This window comes from Bubalus bubalis, chromosome 5 (genome assembly GCF_019923935.1).
Source record: "Bubalus bubalis isolate 160015118507 breed Murrah chromosome 5, NDDB_SH_1, whole genome shotgun sequence".
NCBI lineage: Eukaryota > Metazoa > Chordata > Mammalia > Artiodactyla > Bovidae > Bubalus > Bubalus bubalis.
The window spans coordinates 80,910,459-80,931,051 of NC_059161.1; the positions used below are offsets into that span (position 1 = coordinate 80,910,459).

Sequence of the window (20,593 nt, forward strand, 5' to 3'; positions counted from 1 at the left end):
TGTCGCAACTTGAGGGGAACCCCGAGTTTCCTGCTGCACCTTGAGAAAAACCAGGAGATTCTCCCCTCAACGCGAGATGAGGCCCTTGCCCACTACAGCATCTCGAGAGAAATCCCACCTTGCCTCTTGAGCCTCAAAAGGGTACTTGACACCCTGTACACAACTCAAGAAGTTCTGCGACATAGCTGTCTGCACTCCAGAGGAACGCTGATTTTCCCACCACAGCTCAAGAAGAGCCCCGTTTTCCCCTCCTCTTCTCGAGATGAGGGTCCATTCCCCTGCTTTATCTGCAAAGGAATCCCAACGTTCCCGTCGCACCTCAAGAGGAGGCCGGTTTCACCTTGAAACTTGAGAGGAACTCCACAGGTCGTGCCACAATTTGAAAAGACCTTGATGTCCCCATCCACTCGACATAAGGCCTGATTCCCCTGCAATGACTTGAATGTAACCCCGAGTATCAACTCACAACATGAAGGAGGACTGAGAGCCCTGTGGCGCCTCTGGAAATAGCCCTAGATCCCTACCTCAACTCAACAGGAGGCCTGACACCCCTTTTCCACCTCGAGAGAGAAACGGAGTTCCATGTCTCAACACGAGACGAGGCCTGACTCCCCTGTTGAAACTCCATGGGAACCCTAAGATCCATGCCCGAACTGGGGAGGAATCCTAAGGTTCCTGCCTCAACTCGAGATGAGGACCTATGCCCCTGCACCAACTGGAGAGGAATCCGAAGAGCCCCCTCACAACTCGAATGGAGTCTTGACTTTCCTGAGGCAACACGAGTGGGTCCCTAAGGTCCCCTTCGGAACTTGAAAGGAACCCCGAGTTTCCTGCTGCAACTCGAGAAAAACCAGGAGATTCTCCCCTCAACACGCCCTTGAGGGCTTAATGAGGCCCTTGTCCACTACAGCATCTCGAGAGAAATCCCACCTTCCCTCTTGAGCCTCAAAAGGGTACTTGACACCCTTTATGCAACTCAAGAAGTTCCCCGACATACCCGTCTGCACTGGAGAGGAACACTGAGTTTCCTGCCACAACTCAAGAAGAGCCCCGCTTTCCCCTCCTCATCTCGAGATGAGTGTCCATTCCCCTGCTTCATTGGCAAAGGAATCCCGACAGTCCCATCGCACCTCAAGAGGAGGCCAGTCTCACCTTGAAACTGGAGTGGAACTCCATGGGTCGTGTCTCCCTCTCTCTGTCTATGCCTCCCTGTGTGTGTGTGTGTGTGTGTGTGTGTGTGTGTGTGCACGAGTGTCTGTCTCCCTCTCACCATCTTCAAGTCTGTCTCTGAACCTTCGTGTATTTCAGGCTCTGTGTCTCTTGAAACCGGGCCTCCCTTCCCTTCCTCTGGCCTTGGACTCTCACTGGTGCTGATTCTGACTCTGGCTGATGAACTTGCGCTGGCTGGCTGTCTCATTTGGCATGGGTGCGTGTGAGTGACTGTCCATGTGCCTGCATGTTGCTCATCTGCTCTCTCAGGAAGGCCATGCACTTGGAAGGCAGCGTGGGGCAAGGTGGGCCTCAGTAGGGCAATGGGGCGGGGCTGACGCTCACCAGTCAACCATGCTGGTGGCTCCCCGTGTGTTGGGCACCGGGCAGATGCTGGGCAGGACGGACGCTCTGGACACTGGCTGGGCTGTACCTCTGCCCACAGGAGGTTCAGAGGACCACTGGCCGCAGGCAGCTATGGGCGGCCAAGAGAGAGGGGCCACAGTGGCCCTGAGAAGAGAATGCGTGGGTGGGGGGCAGAGCTGCCTAGCAGGGGCGGGCCTGGAGAAGCCCAGGCTGGAAGAGTGTGGAGAACTCTGGGCCCCTCACCCAAACCCCGAGCTCCCTCACGCACACCTGGCCACGTGCCCTGAGTCTTAGAAGCCTTCTGGGCCCCAGTGCTGTACAGGGTTGGTGGTATGCGGGGGCAGGGCACCTTTGGCTGGCCGCTGGGCACCCGGGCCTGGTGCCGGGGTCTGGTGGCAGGTCCTGCGGTGCATGTAGAGCATACAGTCAGGGGAGAAGTGCACCCGGCTCTCCTGACCAGCAGGCAGGTCAGAGCGAAATGGAGACGTATTGCAGGAATTTTAGGGCGCCTGGCGGCAGCCGCCTCCCCCTACAACCATACCACCCTGAACAGGCCCAATCTCATCTGATCTCAGAAGCTAAGCAGGGTCGGGCCTGGTTAACACTTGGACGTGAGACTGCTTGGGAATACCAGGTGCTGTTGTCTTTTTGCTTCCCCTCTCCTTTTGCCCCTGGCCCCAGGCACATTTGGCACAGCAAATCCCACCTGCCCCTGACCCCTAGCACCCCACCATGCTCAAAGCTATAGCCTGCCTTTAGATTGGCCAGCCGGCCAGCCAGCCAGGCCAGCCAGCCAGGAAGGCACCGGCGTCCCTACTTTTGGGTCTCTGAAGCCTCCCTGGGTAGGTGGCAAGGGCTCTGACACCCACGGCACACCTGGGTTGCCCCTGTGTGACCTGCGAGCCCCTCCACACTCATCTCCCAGGAACCCAGATGACCATCTGGTCTCTGTCTGAGGCTCCCTTGGCAAGCCTCAGGCAATCCCAGAGGCTGCCCCATCACCAGCCACACCCTCAACCCCAGCCCCATCCTCACACAAGACCGTGCATGCTTGTGGGTGCATGCACAGGCACACACCCGCAGAGACACACAGACACAAATACACACAAACACACCCCGCCTCCGAGATGGCTCTTAAGAGCCAGAAACCCCAGGTATCAGAGACAGAGAAAGAGAGAGAGAGAGAGGCATCAAGAGGATCACACAGGCTTCCCATCCCTGACCTCCACACCCCCCCCATTCTGGGTATCCACCCGGCCCCCCGTCGACCTGACCACACCCACACCCACCAACACACTCACACACACACTCTCACTCACTCACCCTCTGGCCTGGGGACGGGGTCTGGGTCTTACCTAAGGTAGCCAAGCCGAAGGGGACCTTTGAGACCTCGGCTGTGAAGAAGTCTTGGGGACTCTATGGGTGACTGCCAGGCCCAGGGCAGCGCATCCAGCTGGGGCTCGGCCCAAGGCTGACGCTTCCTTCCTTGAGGAAGCTGCTACTTCCGCATGGCCTCTCTCTGAGGTGTGTCACGGTGGTCAGTGTGTCTGTCTCGGATCAGATGCCATCCTCTCTCCCGTGTCTGTCTCATGTTTTCCGTCTGTCAGTGGCTCTGTGTCTCCCTCTCTCTGTCTATGCCTCCCTGTGTGTGTGGGGGTCTGTGTATGTGTGCAAGAGTGTCTGTCTCCCACTCTCCATCTTTGAGTCTGTCTCTGAACCTTCGTCTCTTTCTGGCCCTGTGTCTCCTGACACAGGGCCTCCCATCCCTTCCTCTGGCCCCAGCCTCTCACAGGTGCTATGACTCTAGCTCTTGCTGATGAACTTGTGCTGGCCAGCTGTCTCACTTGGCATGGGTGTGTGCAAATGTCTGTGGGTCTGTCCATGTGCTTGCCTGTCGCTCATCTGCTCTCTCAGGAAGGTCCTGTGCTTGGCAGGTGGCGTGGGGCAAGGGGGGCTACGGTAGGGCAAAGGGGCGGGGCTGAGGCTCTCCGGTCGACCACACTGATGGCTCACCATGTGTTTTCGCACTGGGCAGGTGCCGGGCAGGATGGGCTCTCCAGGCCCCAGCTGGGCTGTGCCTAGGCCAGCAGAAGGCTAGGAGGACCATGGGCCACAGGCAGCTGTGGGCCGCCAGGCCAGACACCTCTGGGGCCTTGTAGCCCTGAGCAGCTAATGGGATGGGGGTGGTGGAGCTGCCTTTTGGGGGTGGGCCTGGAGAGGCCCAGTGTGCAAGAGGGCCAAGACCTCCGTGCCCTTCACCCCATGCCCCAGCCCCTGCAGGCACGCACACCCAGCCACCCACTTGGGGTCCTTGAAGCCCTCCGGGCCCACGGGCTGGGCCAGGCGGCTGCTGTCCGAGGGTGGTGGTGTTGTGGGGTGGGGCAGCATCAGCTGGCTGCCAGGCTGCAGACCCTGGCTGGCCAGATTCCAGTCACGGGTTGTGCGGCTCAAGTACAGCACATGACCACATGAGAGGTGCGGCCGGCTGGCCCAGTCGGCAGGCAAGTTGGAGCAAAAGGAAGGCACAGTGCAGGGCTCTTAGAGTGGCAGCCACCTCCGTCTTCGGCCATACCACCCTTAATGCTCCCGATCTCGCCTGATCTTGGAAATGAAGCAGGGTTGGTACTGGTTAGTACTTGGATGGGAGACTGCCTGGGAATACCGAGTGCTGTAGGCTTTTTGCCTCCCCTCTCCTTCAGCCCCTGGCCTCCCTGTGCAGCTGGCGCTGAAAGCCCCACCTGCCCCCGACCCTTCACACCCCACTGTGCTCAGAGCCTTCGCCTGCCTTCCAGCAGACGGCCCTTGCAGGCACCGGCATCCCAACTCTTGGGTCCCCGCAGCTGCAGCCCCTCCCCAGGTGGGTGGCTGGGGCCCCGACTCCTCCCACCATGTGGCTCGCAAGCCACTCTGCATTTGGCTTACAGGAAACCAGATGACCTTCGTGTCTCCTTCTGGGGCTCCCTTGGAATGCCTGAGGCAATCCAGGGGGCTACACTACCCCCAGCACCCCCCAGGCCCCACTCCCAACCCAAGCCCAATCCTCGCATAGGACTGCATACTCTGGCTTGCACGCACTCCCACCCAGAGAAACACACACACATACACACCACCCACTGCCAAGACAGGTCAAGAGCTGGAAACCCCAGGCAAGGGAGACGGAGAAAGAGGGAGAGAGAGACAGCAAGAGGGCCACACAAGCTTCCCAACTCCCAGCCTCCACACCCTTCCTCCTCCATTCTGCATATCCACCAGGTCCCCAGTCAGCCTGACCACACCCTCGCCCTCGGACACACTCACACACACACTCACACACTCACCCTCTGGCCTGGGGGCATGGGCTGGGTCTTGCCTTAGGTAGCCAAGCCGAAGGGGACCTTTGACACCTCAGCTGCCAAGAGGTCTTGGGGACCCCACAGTTGACTGCCAGCCACAGGGCACCCCATTCAGCCAGGGCCCGGCCCAAAGCTGACACCCCCTCCCTTGGAGAAGTTGCTTCATCCGCATGGCTTCTCTCTGAGGTATGTCACATTCTGTACCAGCGTGTCTGTCTTGGATCAGATGCCATCCTCTCTCCTGTGTCTGTCTCCCATTTTCCTTCAGTCAGTGGCTCTGTCTCCCTCTCTCTGTCTATGCCTCCCTGTGTGTGTGTGTGTTTGTGTGTTTCTGTGTGTCTCCCTCTCGCCATCTTCGAGTCTGTCTCTGAACCTTCGTCTCTTTCTGGCTCTGTGTCTCCTGAAACCAGGCCTCCCGTCCCTTCCTCTGGCCCTGGCCTCTCACAGGTGCTATGATTCTGGCTCTCGCTGACGAACTTGCGCCGGCCGGCTGTCTCACTTGGCGTTGGTGTGTGTGAGTGACTGTCCATGTGCCTGCATGTCGTTCATCTGCTCTCTCAGGAAGACCCTGTGCTTGGAGGGGGCTCGGGGTAAGGGGGACCTCGGTAGGGTGAAGGGGCGGAGATGACACTCTCCAGTCGACCATGCTGGTGGCTCCTGGAGCATTTGGGCACTGGGCAGGTGCCGGGCAGGATGGGCGCTCTGGGCCTGGCTGGGCTGCATCTCCACCCGCAGGAGGCTCATAGGACCGCAGGCCGCAGGGAGCTGCAGGCCACCAAGCAAGACACCTCTGGGGCCACGGGGCCCTGAGCGGTGAATGGGATGGGGGTGTTGGAGCCACCTAGCGTGGATGTGCCTGGAGAGGCCCAGGCTGGGAGAGTGCAGAGACCTCTGGGCCCCTCATCCAACCCCCCAGCCACCGCATGCATGCCCAGCCACCTGCTGTGAGTCCCAGAAGCCTTCCAGGCCCAGGTGCCTGCCAGGGGTGGCAGTGTGCAGGGGCAGGGTGGCTTCGGCCAGCCACCGGGCTGTCGGCCCTGGCTGGCTGGAGTCTGGTGGCAGGTCCTGTGGTGCATGTACAGATCACGGTCAGGGGAGAAGTGTGCCTGGCTCCCCTCACCAGCAGGCAGGTCAGAGTGAAATGGAGATGCAGCACAAGGCTTTCAGGGTGCCTGGTGGCAGCCGCCTCTATCTACAACCATACAACCCTGAACAGGCCCGATGTCATCTGATCTCGGAAGCTAAGCAGGTTCAGGCCTGGTTAGTACTTGGATAGGAGACTGCTTGGGAATACCGGGTGCTGTCGTCTTTTTGCCTCCCCTTGGGCGTAGGGTGGCTCCTCTCAGCCATGCCTGTGTGCGGAATCAAGGTGGAATCAAGATTGCCAGGAGAAATATCAATAACTTCAGATACACATGTGACACCACCCTTACGGCAGAAAGTGAAGAACTAAAGAGCCTATTGATGAAAGTGAAAGAGGAAAGTGAAAAAGCTGGCTTAAAGCTCCACATTCAGCATACTAAGATCAGGGCATCTGGTCCCATCACTTCATGGCAAATAGATGGGGAAACAGTGGCTGATTTTATTTTTCTGGGCTCCAGAATCACTGCAGATGGTGACTGCAGCCATGAAATTAAAAGACGCTTACTCCTTGGAAGGAAAATTATGACCCACCTAGACAGCATATTTGGAGAAGGAAATGGCAACCCACTCCAGTGTTCTTGCCTGGAGAATCCCAGGGACAGGGAAGCCTGGTGGGCTACCGTCTATGGGGTCGCACAGAGTCAGACACGACTGAAGTGACTTAGAAGAAGTTAGAAGACAGCATATTCAAAAGCAGAGACATTACTTTGTCAACAAAAGTCTGTCTAATTAAGGCAATGGTTTTTCCAGTGGTCATGTATGGATGTGAGAGTTGGACTATAAAGAAAGCTGAGTGCCAAGGCATTGATGGTTTGAACTGTGGTGTTGGAGAAGACTCTTGAGAGTCCCTGGGACTGCAAGGAGATCCAACCCGCCCATCCTAAGGGAGATCAGTCCTGGGAGTTCACTGGAAGGACTGATGTTGAAGCTGAAACTCCAGTACTTTGGCCACGTGATGCAAAGAGCTGACTCATTGGAAAAGACCCTCATGCTGGAAAAGATTGAGGGCAGGAGGAGAAGGGGACGACAGTGGATGAGATGGTTGGATGGCATCACCAACTCAATGGACATGGGTTTGGGTGGACTTTGGAAGTTAGTGATGGACAGGGAGGCCTGGTGTGCTGCAGTTCATGGGGTTGCAAAGAGTCGAACACAACTGAGTGAGTGAATTGAACTGAACTGAATGTGGGCTGATTTAACAAAAACTGAACATGGAAAATTATCTCCAGGAGACATGATTGATCTGCTTGAGAGCATTTTATTCCTGAGTCAGGTGGCAGGTTGAAAGATAACAACCCCTGGCCCCTTATAGAATCCCTGCTTTTCCTCAAGTGAACATGGATTCAAGCATCAGGACAAACCTGGAAATCAGTTAAGAATTTACTTCACCCTCTTGATGAAAGTGAAAGTGGAGAGTGAAAAAGTTGGCTTAAAGCTCAACATTCAGAAAATGAAGATCATGACATCTGGTCCCATCACTTCGTGGGAAATAGATGAGGAAACAGTGGAAACAGTGCCAGACTTTATTTTTCTGGGCTCCTAAAATCACTGCAGATGGTGACTGCATGAAATTAAAAGACACTTACTCCTTGGAAGGAAAGTTATGACCAACCTAGATAGCATATTCAAAAGCAGAGACATTACTTTGCCAACAAAGGTTCATCTAGTCAAGACTATGGTTTTTCCTGTGGTCATGTATGGATGTGAGACTTGGACTGTGAAGAAGGCTGAGCACCAAAGAATTGATGCCTTTGAACTGTGGTGTTGGAGAAGACTCTTGAGAGTCCCTGGGACTGCAAGGAGATCCAACCAGTCCATTCTGAAGGAGATCAGCCCTGGGATTTCTTTGGAAGGAATGATGCTAAAGCTGAAACTCCAGTACTTTGGCCACCTCATGCGAAGAGTTGACTCATTGGAAAAGACTCTGATGCTGGGAGGGACTGGGGGCAGGAGAGAAGGGGACGACAGAGGATGAGATGGCTGGATGGCATCACTGACTCGATGGATGTGAGTCTGAGTGAACTCCGGGAGTTGGTGATGGACAGGCAGGCCTGGCGTGCTGTGATTCATGGGGTCGCAAAGAGTCAGACACGACTGAGTGACTGATCTGATCTGATATTTCATCCCACAGAAGCTCCTTTATTTAGAAGCCATAGAAACACTTCTTTTGGCTACTAGAGGACAGAAGAGTTGTCCTTCTGAGACTATTGCTTTTCATCTCACAGCCACGGGGCATGATTCAGCTGTGTTCACACTTCCCTTTCTACCTTAAACCTGAGGGATAAATGTCAACCACCTTTAAAAACTGCAAGTTCTTCTGAAATTCATTTCAGCATGCTGGTTCACCTCAGTGCTATACTCAATTCCTTTGAATTTAATCTATTTCCCTCTATCATCTTTTTATATACCTCACATATTCATAAGCTGCTTATATATATTTTTTGGAACCAAGGTGGATTACCATTCTTTCAGCCAGTGAGTAAACACAGGTCTTAGGATTCCTATACAAAAAGTTTTCATGTTTCCACCAGCTATCCTTCTATATTTACCTCCAGGATTCTCTGTGCCCAAATTGTTTTTCTAAAATCAGTCCTCTGACAAACTAATACAATTTTGTAAAGTTTAAAAATAAAATAAAATTTAAAAAAAAGAAAAAGAAAAATTTTCCAGCAGTTCATCCAGAAAAAAATAGATAAATAAATAAATAAATAAAATCAGTCCTCTGTTCAATATCTTGACCATTCACATTTTTAAAGAAAGATAATGGACTTGGAATTCCCTGGTGGTTCAGTGGTTAAGACTCCACTTGCTAATGCTGGGGACAGGATTTTGATCCCTGGTTCAGAAAGATCCCACATTCCAAGGGGCAAGTAAGTCCATGAGTTGCAAAGACTGATGCTGGAGTGTCTAGAGCCCATGCTCCACAACAATAGAAGCCACTGCAATGAGAATCCCCAGCACCACAACTAGAGGAAGTCTGCACATAGTCACAAAGACCCAGCCCAGCCAGAAATAAATAATTAAAATTAAAATTTTGGAAAGCATTTATTGAAACAAAGAAAGAAAGGGACTTTCCCGGTGGTCCACTGGCTAAGACTGTGTTCCCACTGCACGGGGCCCAGGTTTGATCCCTGGTTGGGGAACTAAAAATCCCACATGTAGCAATGAAGATCCTATGTGCTGCAACTAAGACCAGGAACAGCCAAATAAACATATATACTTTTAATTTTTTTTTTTAAAGGAAGATGACGGCCTTGATTTTCCAAAGATGCACCAAGAATGATCAAGTCACTCTCACACCTTGACCCTGTTCTCCACGAATTCAAAACTAAAATTAAGTCTCTCTTTGCGTAAATCTATAAAGTAACATTTGAAGGTTGGTGATGAGCCCTTAAAATGGTCCTCAGGCTCTTTCAGCACACACAGAATTCCATCAAATATAATACTTGCATTCATGTGCTAAGTAGATATTTTATTAATATTTATATCTTTTTCAACAAAAGATCTTCATTTATTCACTCAATATTTAAGTATATAATGTATCCAAAGGTCTTGAAATGTTAGTAGTCTACACAGAAGACAGATAGTAGATACAGATCAGATCTAAACCTAAGTAATTCACATGATAGAGATATGAATAGAGGCTCCAGAAAAACCACTGTGGTGGGGGTGGGTTGCATCAAATAAGTAAAGGGAAATGAAGAGAGAGAAGATAAGGAGAAAAGATAACTGGAAAGGATCCCTTCTTATTAACATTTCTGCTACAAACTTCTGGAGCAAGCACATTACTCTCTAACTTCCTTTCCAGCCTGTCCTTCTAGGAGATTTCACTCTACGGACTTCAGATGGTCAGCCTCAGCACCTCAGGCTTCTCTGTGGAGGAAACACAAAGACACTGTAGGAACCGAAGATCCCCAAGAACCCACAACCCCTGAGACCTCACTGCAGCCTCTGCACCTAGATTCACATAGAAGGTTTGTTTCTTCACCAGTAGATGAAGGTGGAGAAAGTCAGTTTCACAAAATGGATTGTGGAAAAACAGAAGTGCAGTCCCCAAGAAAGGGAGAATAGTCAGCACCACGAATCTGAATTAGCCTGCCATGTGGATTAGTGGGGCTTCCCAGGTGGCACTAGGGGTAAAGAATCCACCTGCCAATGCAGGATACAAGGGGACCCCAGTTTAATCCTTGGGTTGGGAAGATGGCAATGGAAACCCACTCCAGTATTCTTGCCTGGAGAATCCCTTGGACTAGGAGACTGGGGGATACAGTCCATAAGTTTGCAAAGAGTCAGACACGACTGAAATGACTCAGCATGCACACATGGGGATTAGTAACCAGTGTAAAGAGGAGCCAAAAGGCCAAAGAAAAGTCAAAGAAAACCAAGCTGTCAATTTTCTAAGATAGAACCACATCTTTCTTCTTCAGAAAGAAAAATAATCAGTGAGTTCTTTTACTTTAAAACAAAGCTGAAAGGGACCACATGCTACAAACAGCAATTTTAGCTGTGAAGTCACTACACACAGATCACAGTCAAGTGCACTGGAAATATTTTATCACTACTAATAATCACATTATCAGTATTTGCAATTATTTTTTTTTTATTTTTCAAAAAACGTAGGGTCTATGCATGGTTTTCACTGTGTTACTGACATCCTCACTTGCCTGCTTATGACAGGGAGCGTGATTGGTCCCAGAATGAGAATGCCCTGCAGAATCCCACAGAATCACAGTGGGAAAAGTTTTAGCAAGGGCCATTAGACCATTTTGGACAAAACAGTTACTGGGCTCGGGTTTATTAACAGATCAGCTGGAGAAAAATAAGTCACTACATTTAACTATTTTCTACTTATCTCCACCATCCTCTTTAAGAATACACATTTTAAAAGGGGACAATATAAAAAGGAGATAATATAAAAGTTGCTATATTAAAAACTGCTACTCTGGCATTTTGCAAGTTATCTCGAATAACAAAGAAAAAAAAATTAGTTTGCAAATGTCTCAGCCTCAATTCCAACTATCATCTCTTACCAAACTAAAATTCATATTATTACTAATTAATTTTCTGTCTAGCGTTCCTCCAGTTTACAAAAAAATCAGTAACATAAAATGTTTCATAACTTTTTTAAACCGCCCTAAAATTTTAGAGGATAATATATATGTTTCAGTTAAAGTTGAGAAGTTCACCCTAGCGATGAAAACAATGAAAACATCACCCTAATCATTGGTGTAAAACACAAGATATGAACAACTATTAAAATATCTCTCTATGAAATTGATTGATTCTACTGTAGCTTCACCTAGCTATTTACTAACCAGTAAGTAACTTCCAGAAAAACATCCACTTCTGCTTTATTGACTACACCAAAGCCTTTGACTGTGTAGATCACAACAAACTGTAGAAAATTCTTAAAGAAATCGAATACCAGACTACCTTACTGCCTCCTGAGAAATCTGTATGCAGTTCAAGAAGCAACAGTTAGAACTGGACATGGAACAACAGACTGGTTCCAAATTGGGAAAGGAGTATGTCAAGGCTGTATATTGTCACCCTGCTTATTTAACTTATATGTAGAGTACATCATGTGAAATGCCAGGCTGGATGAAGCACAAGCTGGAATCAAGATTGCTGGGGAAAATATCAGTAACCTCAGATATGCAGATGACACCATCCTTATGGCAGAAAGAAAAGAAGAACTAAAGAGCCTCTTGATGAAAGTGAAAGAGAAGAGTGAAAAAGTTGACTTAAAACTCAACATTCAGAAAACTAAGATCATGACATGTGGTCTCATCACTTCATCGTAAATAGATGAGGAAACAGTGGAAACAGTGAGAGACTTTATTTTCTTGGGCTCTAAAATCACTGCAGATGGGGAATGCAGCCGTGAAATTAAAAGACACTTGCTCCTTGGAAGAAAAGCTATGACGAAATTAGACAGCATATTAAAAAGCAGAGACATTACTTTGCTGATAAAGGTCTATCTAGTCAGAATTACGGTTTCTCCAGGAGTCATATATGGACATGAGCGTTGGACTATAAAGAAAGCTGAGCACCTGAAGAATTGATGCTTTTGAACTGTTGTGTTGAAGACTCTTGAGTGTCCCTTGGACTGCAAGGAGACCCAACAAGTCTATCCTGAAGGAAATCAGTCCTGAATGTTCATCAGAAGGACTGATGCTGAAGCTGAAACTCCAATACTTTGGCCACCTGATGCAAAGAACTGACTTACTGGAAAAGATCCTGTTGCTGGGAAAGATTGAAGGCAGGAGGAGAAGGGGATTACAGAGGATGAGATGGTCGGATGGCATCACTGACTCAATGGACATGAGTTTGAGAAAGCTCTGGGAGTTGGTGATGGACAGGAAGCCTGGTGTGCTGCAGTCCATGGGTTCACAAAGAGTTGGACACGACTGAGCAACTGAACTGAACTGAAGTAACTTTTAACATAAACAAATAAAAATGCATTTAATAGGATAAATACTTTAAGTTATATAATTTTCCCTTTAAAACTAAATTGTTTTACATGCTTGTTTTTTTTGGGGGGGGGGAGGAGGTGGGGGTGTGTGTGTTATGTAAGCAACCTCTCATCTCTGAAGATCTACCTCGGCCCTTGATCAACTGTTCTCTGTACCACAAGAAAGTCAAAGTCCTACATAGAACATGTTTCTTATATCACATCTCTTGTTTGTGTTTCACTTCAGAGAGTATAGTCCATCAAGTAAACACTATGTTTCAAAAGCATTGGCCTTTAAAAGAGGGTACACAGGGTTGGTTGTGGGCCCCCAAACAGTGCCTCACTGCAAAGAAAGAAGAAGTAAATGCATCACTTCAGGATGAGGAAAAAAAAAAAACAGAGGCTGTGAGCAGTAGGTCCCCTCTGCAGATCTTTGGACAGTAGTCTGAAATAAAGTCACTGAGGGTATGGGCCATTGTTGGCTTTAAAGGGACTCATGAGGAATATGACTGCATTCTGGATGCTAATCTATGCTATCACACTTAGATAATTCTCAAAGTATCCCTATGCAGTAGGTGTTATCCTTACTACCATTTAACAGATGCAGAAACCAAGAACAGAAGTTAGCAAACTTGCCCAAGGTTACAGGCTGATACACAGAAGAGCCTAATCCCTTGTCACCCTTCTTCACAGAGGTCCCAGCTAGGCGTCCACCCAACATCTTTCTCTCAATAAGCCAATGGGAATAAAATGCCAAATTCTTAACTCTAACACCATGCTATGATACCATTTAGGAAAATTTGGTGAGGGAGAGATTTCTGAATTGTAATAATGCCCTTCTATTTACTCCTCTCTGATGGATCAGATGCCAATATTCCTGATCAGTCCACCAAGAAGAAGCTGCGATTTATTAAGCCAAAATGAAAAAGGAAGCAGGGAATAAGACAACCAAAAAAACATTGTTATACAAGTGTGATTTTTAATTCAATACAATGAAGTGCTTTTCTAGCTTTGGGCTCCATAAAAAGCTGATGTTAATGTCATGCTACCTTCAAATACATCAAAAACAACACAAAACACTTTAGGACAGCACAAGGGACAAAAAGAAAAAAAAAACAATCAAAATGAAATATTTTTTAGAAAAATGTTATATTTGAACAGTGCACACTTTTTAAATTACTTAAAATTTAGATTTAGTAGAATGCATAACTTCATCTTGCCTCTGTCAATTATCTCTGAAGGCAAAGAAAAAAACTAATAAAGGCTCAAAAAAAGTAGTAAGGGAAGAGCCAGGAAAGGAGGGGAGGTGGCTGCCACCTCTGAAGCCAACAGACAGAAAGTTCCCTTCTGAGCTTTCAGCCCATACAATGGGTGGCTTCCTTCCAGGTGGGGGCCTCATCTGGACCCCAAAGCAGTGGTTCTCAACTCTGTATACACAGTACTAACTGGATAGCTCTAGCTTCCCAGTGCCTGTAACTATGAAGATAGGGTGTAAGAATTTTCAATTTAACAAGCTTCCCAGTGATTTAGCTTGATTTATATGAAGATTATAATCTAAGAAATAGTTGGAAGAGAAATCCAGACTCACTACTCAGCAGGTGCTTCACAGATATTTGATGTTACTTTCAGAACATACAGTTTCTGTGGTGGCTCAGACGGTAAAGCGTCTGCCTGCAATGCAGGAGACCCAGGTTCGATTCCTGGGTTGGAAAGATCCCCTGGAGAAGTAAATGGCAATCCATTCCAGCACTCTTGCCTGGAAAATCCCATGGATGGAGGAACCTGATAGGCTACATTCCATGAGGTCGCAAAGAGTCGGGAGGAGCAACTCCACGTCCAAGGAGTGGTGGCTGCACGGATGCCAGAGGGCCTAGAGGGGCTATTCCATGTTCAAGGTTGGGCGGGGCAGTGGTGAGGAGATACCCCTAATCCAAGGTAAGGACCAGCGGCTGTGCTTTGCTGGAGCAGCTGTGAAGAGATACCCCATGTCCAAGATAAGACAAACCAAAGTAAGATGGTAGGTGTTGCAAGAGGGCATCAGAGGGCAGGCACACTGAAACTATAATCACAGAAAACTAGTCAACCTAATCACACTAGGACCACAGCCTTGTCTAACTCAATGAAACTATGCCATGCCCTGTGGGGCCAACCCAAGACGGGCGGGCATGGTGGAGAGGTCGGACACAATGTGGGCCACTGGAGAAGGGAATGGCAAACCACTTCAGTATTCTTGCCTTGAGAACCCCATGAACAGTATGAAAAGGCAAAATGATAGGATACTGAAATAGGAACTCCCCAGGTCAGTAGGTGCCCAATATGCTACTGGAGATCAGTGGAGAAATAACTCCAGAAAGAATGAAGGGATGGAGCCAAAGCAAAAACAATACCCAGTTGTGGATGTGACTGGTGATAGAAGCAAGGTCCAATGCTGTAAAGAGCAATATTGCATAGGAATCTGGAATGTCAGGTCCATGAAGCAAGGCAAATTGGAAGTGGTCAAACAGGAGATGGCAAGAGTGAACGTCGACATTTTAGGAATCAGCAAACTAAAATGGACTGGAATGGGTGAATTTAACTCAGATGACCATTATATCTACTTCTGTGGGCAGGAATCCCTTAGAAGAAATGGAGTAGCCATCAAGGTCAAAAAAAGAGTCCAAAATTCAGTACTTGGATGCAATCTCAAAAACGACACAATGATTTCTTTTCATTTCCAAGGCAAACCATTCAATATCACAGTAATCCAAGTCTATGCTCCAACCAGTAACGCTGAAGAAGCTGAAGTTGAATGGTTCTATGAAGACCTACAAGACCTTTTAGAACTAACACCCAAAAAAGATGTCCTTTTCATTATAGGGGACTGGAATGCAAAAGTAGGAAGTCAAGAAACACCTGGAGTAACAGGCAAATTTGGCCTTGGAATACAGAATGAAGCAGGGCAAAGACTAATAGAGTTTTGCCAAGAAAATTCACTGGTCATAGCAAACACCCTCTTCCAACAACACAAGAGAAGACTCTACACATGGACATCACCAGATGGTCAACACCAAAATCAGATTGATGATATTCTTTGCAGCCAAAGATGGAGAAGCTCTATACAGTCAACAAAAACAAGACCAGGAGCTGACTGTGGCCCAGATCATGAACTCCTTATTGCCAAATTCAGACTGAAATTGAAGAAAGTAGGGGAAACCACTAGAATATTCAGGTATGACCTAAATCAAATCCCTTATGATTATACAGTGGAAAGTGAGAAATAGATTTAAGGGCCTAGATCTGATAGATAGAGTGCCTGATGAACTATGGACGGAGGTTCATGACATTGTACAGTAGACAGGGATTAATACCATCCCCATGGAAAAGAAATGCAAAAAAGCAAAATGGCTGTCTGAAGAGGCTTTACAAATAGCTGTGAAAAGAAGAGAAGTGAAAAGCAAAGGAGAAAAGGAAAGATATAAGCAGCTGAATGCAGAGTTCCAAAGAATAGCAAGGAGAGATAAGAAAGCCTTCCTCAGAGAGCAATGCAAAAAAAAAAAAAAAAAAAAAAAAAAAGAAAAGAAAATAGAGGAAAACAACAGAATGGGAAAGACTAGAGATCTCTTCAAGAAAATTAGAGATACCAAGGGAATATTTCATGCAAAGATGGGCTCGATAAAGGACAGAAATGGTATGGACCAAGCAGAAGATATTAAGAAGAGGTGGTAAGAATACACAGAAGAACTGTACAAAAAAGATCTTCACGACCCAGATAATCACGATGGTGTTATCACTGACCTAGAGCCAGACATCCTGGAATGTGAACTCAAGTGGGCCTTAGAAAGCATCACTACAAACAAAGCTAGTGGAGCTGATGGAATTCCAGTTGAGCTATTTCAAATCCTCAAAGATGATGCTGTGAAAGTCCTGCACTCAATATGCCAGCCAATTTGGAAAACTCAGCAGTGGCCACAGGACTGGAAAAGGTCAGTTTTCATTCCAATTTCAAAGAAAGGCAATGCCAAAGAATGCTCAAACTACCGCACAATTGCACTCATCTCACATGTTAGTAAAGTAATGCCCAAAATTCTCCAAGCCAGGCTTCAGCAATACCTGAACTGTGAAGTTCCAGATGTTCAAGCTGGTTTTAGAAAAGGCAGAGGAACCAGAGATCAAATTGTCAACATTCGCTGGATCATCGAAAAAGCCAGAGTTCCAGAAAAACATTTATTTCTGCTTTATTGACTATGCCAAAGCCTTTGACTGTGTGGATCACAATAAACTGTGGAAAATTCTGAAAGAGATGGGAATATCAGAGCACCTGACCTGCCTCTTGAGAAACCTATATGCAGGTCAGATAGCAACAGTTAGAATTGGACTTGGAACAACAGACTGGTTCCAAATAGGAAAAGTAGTACATAAAAGCTGTATATTGTCATCCTGCTTATTTAACTTTTATGCAGAGTACATCATGAGAAACGCTGGACTGGAAAAAGCACAAGCTGGAATCAAGATTGCCGGGAGAAATATCAATAACCTCAGATATGCAGATGATGCCACCCTCTGGCAGAAAGTGAAGAGGAACTAAAAAGCCTCTTGATGAAAGTGAAAGTGGAGAATGAAAAAGTTGGCTTAAAGCTCAACATTCAGAAAACGAAGATCATGGCATCTGGTCCCATCACTTCATGGGAAATAGATGGGGAAACAGTGGAAACAGTCTCGGACTTTATTTTTTGGGGGGTCCAGAATCACTGCAGATGGTAATTGCAGCCATAAAATTAAAACACGCTTACTCCTTGGAAGAAAAGTTATGACCAACCTAGATAGCATATTCAAAAGCAGAGACATTACATTGCCAACAAAGGTCCATCTAGACAAGGGTATGGTTTTTCCAGTAGTCATGTATGGATATGAGAGTTGGACTGTGGAGAAAGCTGAGCACTGAAGAATTAATGCTTTTGAACTGTTGTGTTGGAGAAGACTCTTGAGAGTCCCTTGGACTGCAAGGAGATCCAACCAGTCCATTCTGAAGGAGACAATCCCTGGAATTTCTTTGGAGGGAATGATGCTAAAGCTGAAACTCCATTACTTTGGCCACCACATGCAAAGAGTTGACTCATTGGAAAAGACTCTGATGCTGGGAGGGATTGGGGGCAGGAGGAGAAGGGGACAACAGAGGATGAGATGGCTGGATGACATCACTGACTCAATGGATGTGAGTCTGAGTGAACTCCGGGAGTTGGTGATGGACAGGGAGGACTAGCATGCTGCATTCATGGGTCACAAAGAGTCGGACATGACTGAGTGACTGAACTGAACTGAACTCAGAACATACACTCTTTCCATGGGCCTACCTGTGTCAGCATCCATAGGCCTGTGTTCCTCATCAGGAGGTTTAGATGGTGGCCAAGCAGCTGGGACTCTCCTGGGAAACTGCCCTTCGATATAATCTAGTGAGTGTGTGGGGGTTGACTAACTGCAGCCCAGGTGTAAAGTTGATCTAGCTATATTAAAAAAAAAATTAAGCTACTTTAATTCAATCATGAAAAATGGAGTCTTCTTAACTGATACTTTTAACACCATGTCTATCATAAATATATGTGTGGTAGGCATATATGTAGATGCAAACATACATAAAACAGGAAACAGCATTTTATACTATTCAATGTAGATTCATCACATAAACTTTCTTTCACACATTTTGTTTTCATAACCATATGTGTTTCAACTTCTATGGTAAAATTTAAGTCTCTTTCTTTGGAGGTACAAGGCCATGTGTGTCTCTGCAGGTCAAAAAATCCACTCAGTCACAGAGTCCACTGACTAAACATTTTCAATGCACTGGAATATGATTTCCCTTTGAAATCTGTGTAAACACTTGTCGCAAAATCAGAGAACAGGCAGTACTGGGCACTCAAGAACAATAAACAGCTTCCTCACCTTCAACAACAGAAAGCCCAGGAAACTAAATATCCTCAATCCAGGTCGGGAACAGTTTGGGAGAGGACCTATAAAGAAATGTGAACTTGCCAAGAAAAAAAGAACTGGACAGGAATCTGGCAAAGAAAGCTCTTCCCAGATGGAGACCAACAGAATCTGGACAGAGTGAGAAGCAGGCTCATAGCTACACCTCGTGCCAGGAAGCCAAGTGGGAACCTTAGAAAGGAGGCCACTCTGAGGCTGTAGACAACCTCAGAAACTGCCCGCTAAGATTTCAGGGTAACAGGTGCTTCAGGATGCAGGCACCAATGTACACAAGCCCTGAGTTCTCTTCATGACATCCTCCTTACTCACAGTTATATTTTCCTAAACCTTTTGATCAACACAGCAAATAAAGCACAGAGAGTAATTGAGTGGTAGAAACAAAACCAAAAACATAATGTAAACACCATGCTGAGACTGAACTTGAGTCAACCAATGGAGAGGCATTGCTATTTCCAAAGAGTTGCTTCACAAATTAATTGAAGAATTTCTTAAAATATTCTTCAGTGTCAACAGTAAAATACAATGTATATATCAGTTTAAGCTTCACCTTTAGGGACATTCACTGCCCCTATCCAAGAACTCAGATTCTCAGGTCTCATTCAGGAAGGGTCCCACTGTAGACCCTTCAGCCAGTCACATCTTTCACTTACCTACATCTTGATTGACACCAGGTCTACTAAATAACAGAAATAACTTTTTAATGGAAAAATGAGGGGTTTAATTAACATGATATTACAAATGAACTCTCATTGATAAAAGTAAAGGAATTCAATGGACATGGACCAGCCAATCCCTGTCCAGGGATTAGACATCAGAGAATATTCTCATTCTGGCAAGAATAAGGTGGAATGTGGGCAAGAGGCAATATCAAGGCTCAATGTTCCCTTCACATCCACAAAATGTGAACCTCTCATGTAAGGAGCAGCCAAGCACCTGGCAGGGGAGTGAGCTGTATGTTTCCCAAAAAGGGGACTCTGACTTATAGAGCTTCATCATCCTAATAATAAACCCACTCAGTCTCAGACTTCATTTGCTCCACAGAAAAGAGTCAGTGCCAGCAGCCATGGGGACAAGTGGTTTCACTCAGGATTTCATCATTCAGCAAATATGAAGTTTGCTAAAAGTGCTCCATAAAAGCCTACATAAACCACAAACAACCTGGCCAGTCCTGCAGTCTTTCAGCTCCACCCCAGGACTGGAACACATACAGACCTGTAAGGTGACAAAACCTCTCTTTCATCGTACAGATCCACAAGCAGGGAATAAGCAAGCACTAAGTTCTGTTGTAGTTCTTCAAGAATCAAATGTCAACTCTTCCACCTGTCCTTTTTCTATAACCCTCCTATTCATCCTCCCAAATTCATCTCCCCACATGTCCTAAATCAAGCTCCACTCCACTGGAATGCCCCAAGCTAGCCTTCCCCATGCACAGCATCTAACCAAAGATTAAGTCCCACTGGGGTCTCCGCCTGACTCCCAAATCACAGCATGTTAGTCTTGCCTCTTGTTGACAATTAACAGCATGCAATTCAGGTCAGTGACTGAACACGTTTCTGAGTACACTTCACCATCCCTTAACCGCCTGAACTACTTCAGCACATGAAGTGTGTACACAAGTCCTGTAAAATTCCCAAGCACTCCATAAAAGCCACTTAATATCTACTGAATTAACACACTTGTCAGATAAAAAGAAAAAGCAAGAGAGATGGTTTATCAACATGAGAGCAGCTGGAGTTGTGATCTCATTTTTTTCATCTACTTATTAACAAAACTACCATAGGGGTACTTTGTGTGCACTAAATGGAAAACAAAGGTGTCAAGCAATCCATTATATCTAAACCTATTCACAACTGTACCATGTTAAAAAAAAAAAATGGGGCAGACAAAACTCCTAGGATAGAACCAGAACTGCATCCCAGACACATCTCCTAACTTTAGAATACCTTCATGTCCTCACCAGTAACTCAGAAACAATACCTGTTCTTGTCTTTCTACAGGACTGGAGTGAGCAGGGCAAATGCTACATGAAAAGAGCTGTGTAAACCACATGGTGTAACTCAAACATAACTACCACAACAGCTACTTGCTTTGATTTCTTTTTTATTTTTGGTACATTAAATTTACTCAT

General features: G+C 46.8%; 1 protein-coding gene, 1 long non-coding RNA gene and 2 pseudogenes across 2 annotated transcripts in view; 2 read left to right on the top strand and 2 right to left on the bottom strand.

Moving 5' to 3' along the window:
* The window catches only part of LOC102414696 (ankyrin repeat domain-containing protein 26-like), a 54,660-nt gene extending 49,009 nt beyond the window's left edge, over positions 1-5,651 (bottom strand). The window contains 5 exon segments of the mRNA XM_045165895.1: positions 1,555-1,684; positions 1,819-1,977; positions 3,589-3,786; positions 3,864-4,060; positions 5,407-5,651. Of these exon segments, the coding sequence (XP_045021830.1) occupies positions 1,555-1,684; positions 1,819-1,977; positions 3,589-3,786; positions 3,864-4,060; positions 5,407-5,651 (929 nt within the window).
* Positions 4,134-4,252, top strand: LOC112581063 (annotated as a pseudogene).
* A 446-nt stretch (positions 5,652-6,097) lies between the features above and the next one.
* LOC112580966 lies at positions 6,098-6,216 on the top strand (annotated as a pseudogene).
* A 3,323-nt stretch (positions 6,217-9,539) lies between these two features.
* On the bottom strand, positions 9,540-17,980 carry LOC123330762. The gene is made up of 2 exons (XR_006546876.2): positions 17,835-17,980; positions 9,540-9,923 (listed from the first exon to the last, which is right to left on the bottom strand). It is a non-coding gene; the product is annotated as an uncharacterized LOC123330762 (long non-coding RNA).
* Positions 17,981-20,593: the final 2,613 nt, after the last annotated feature.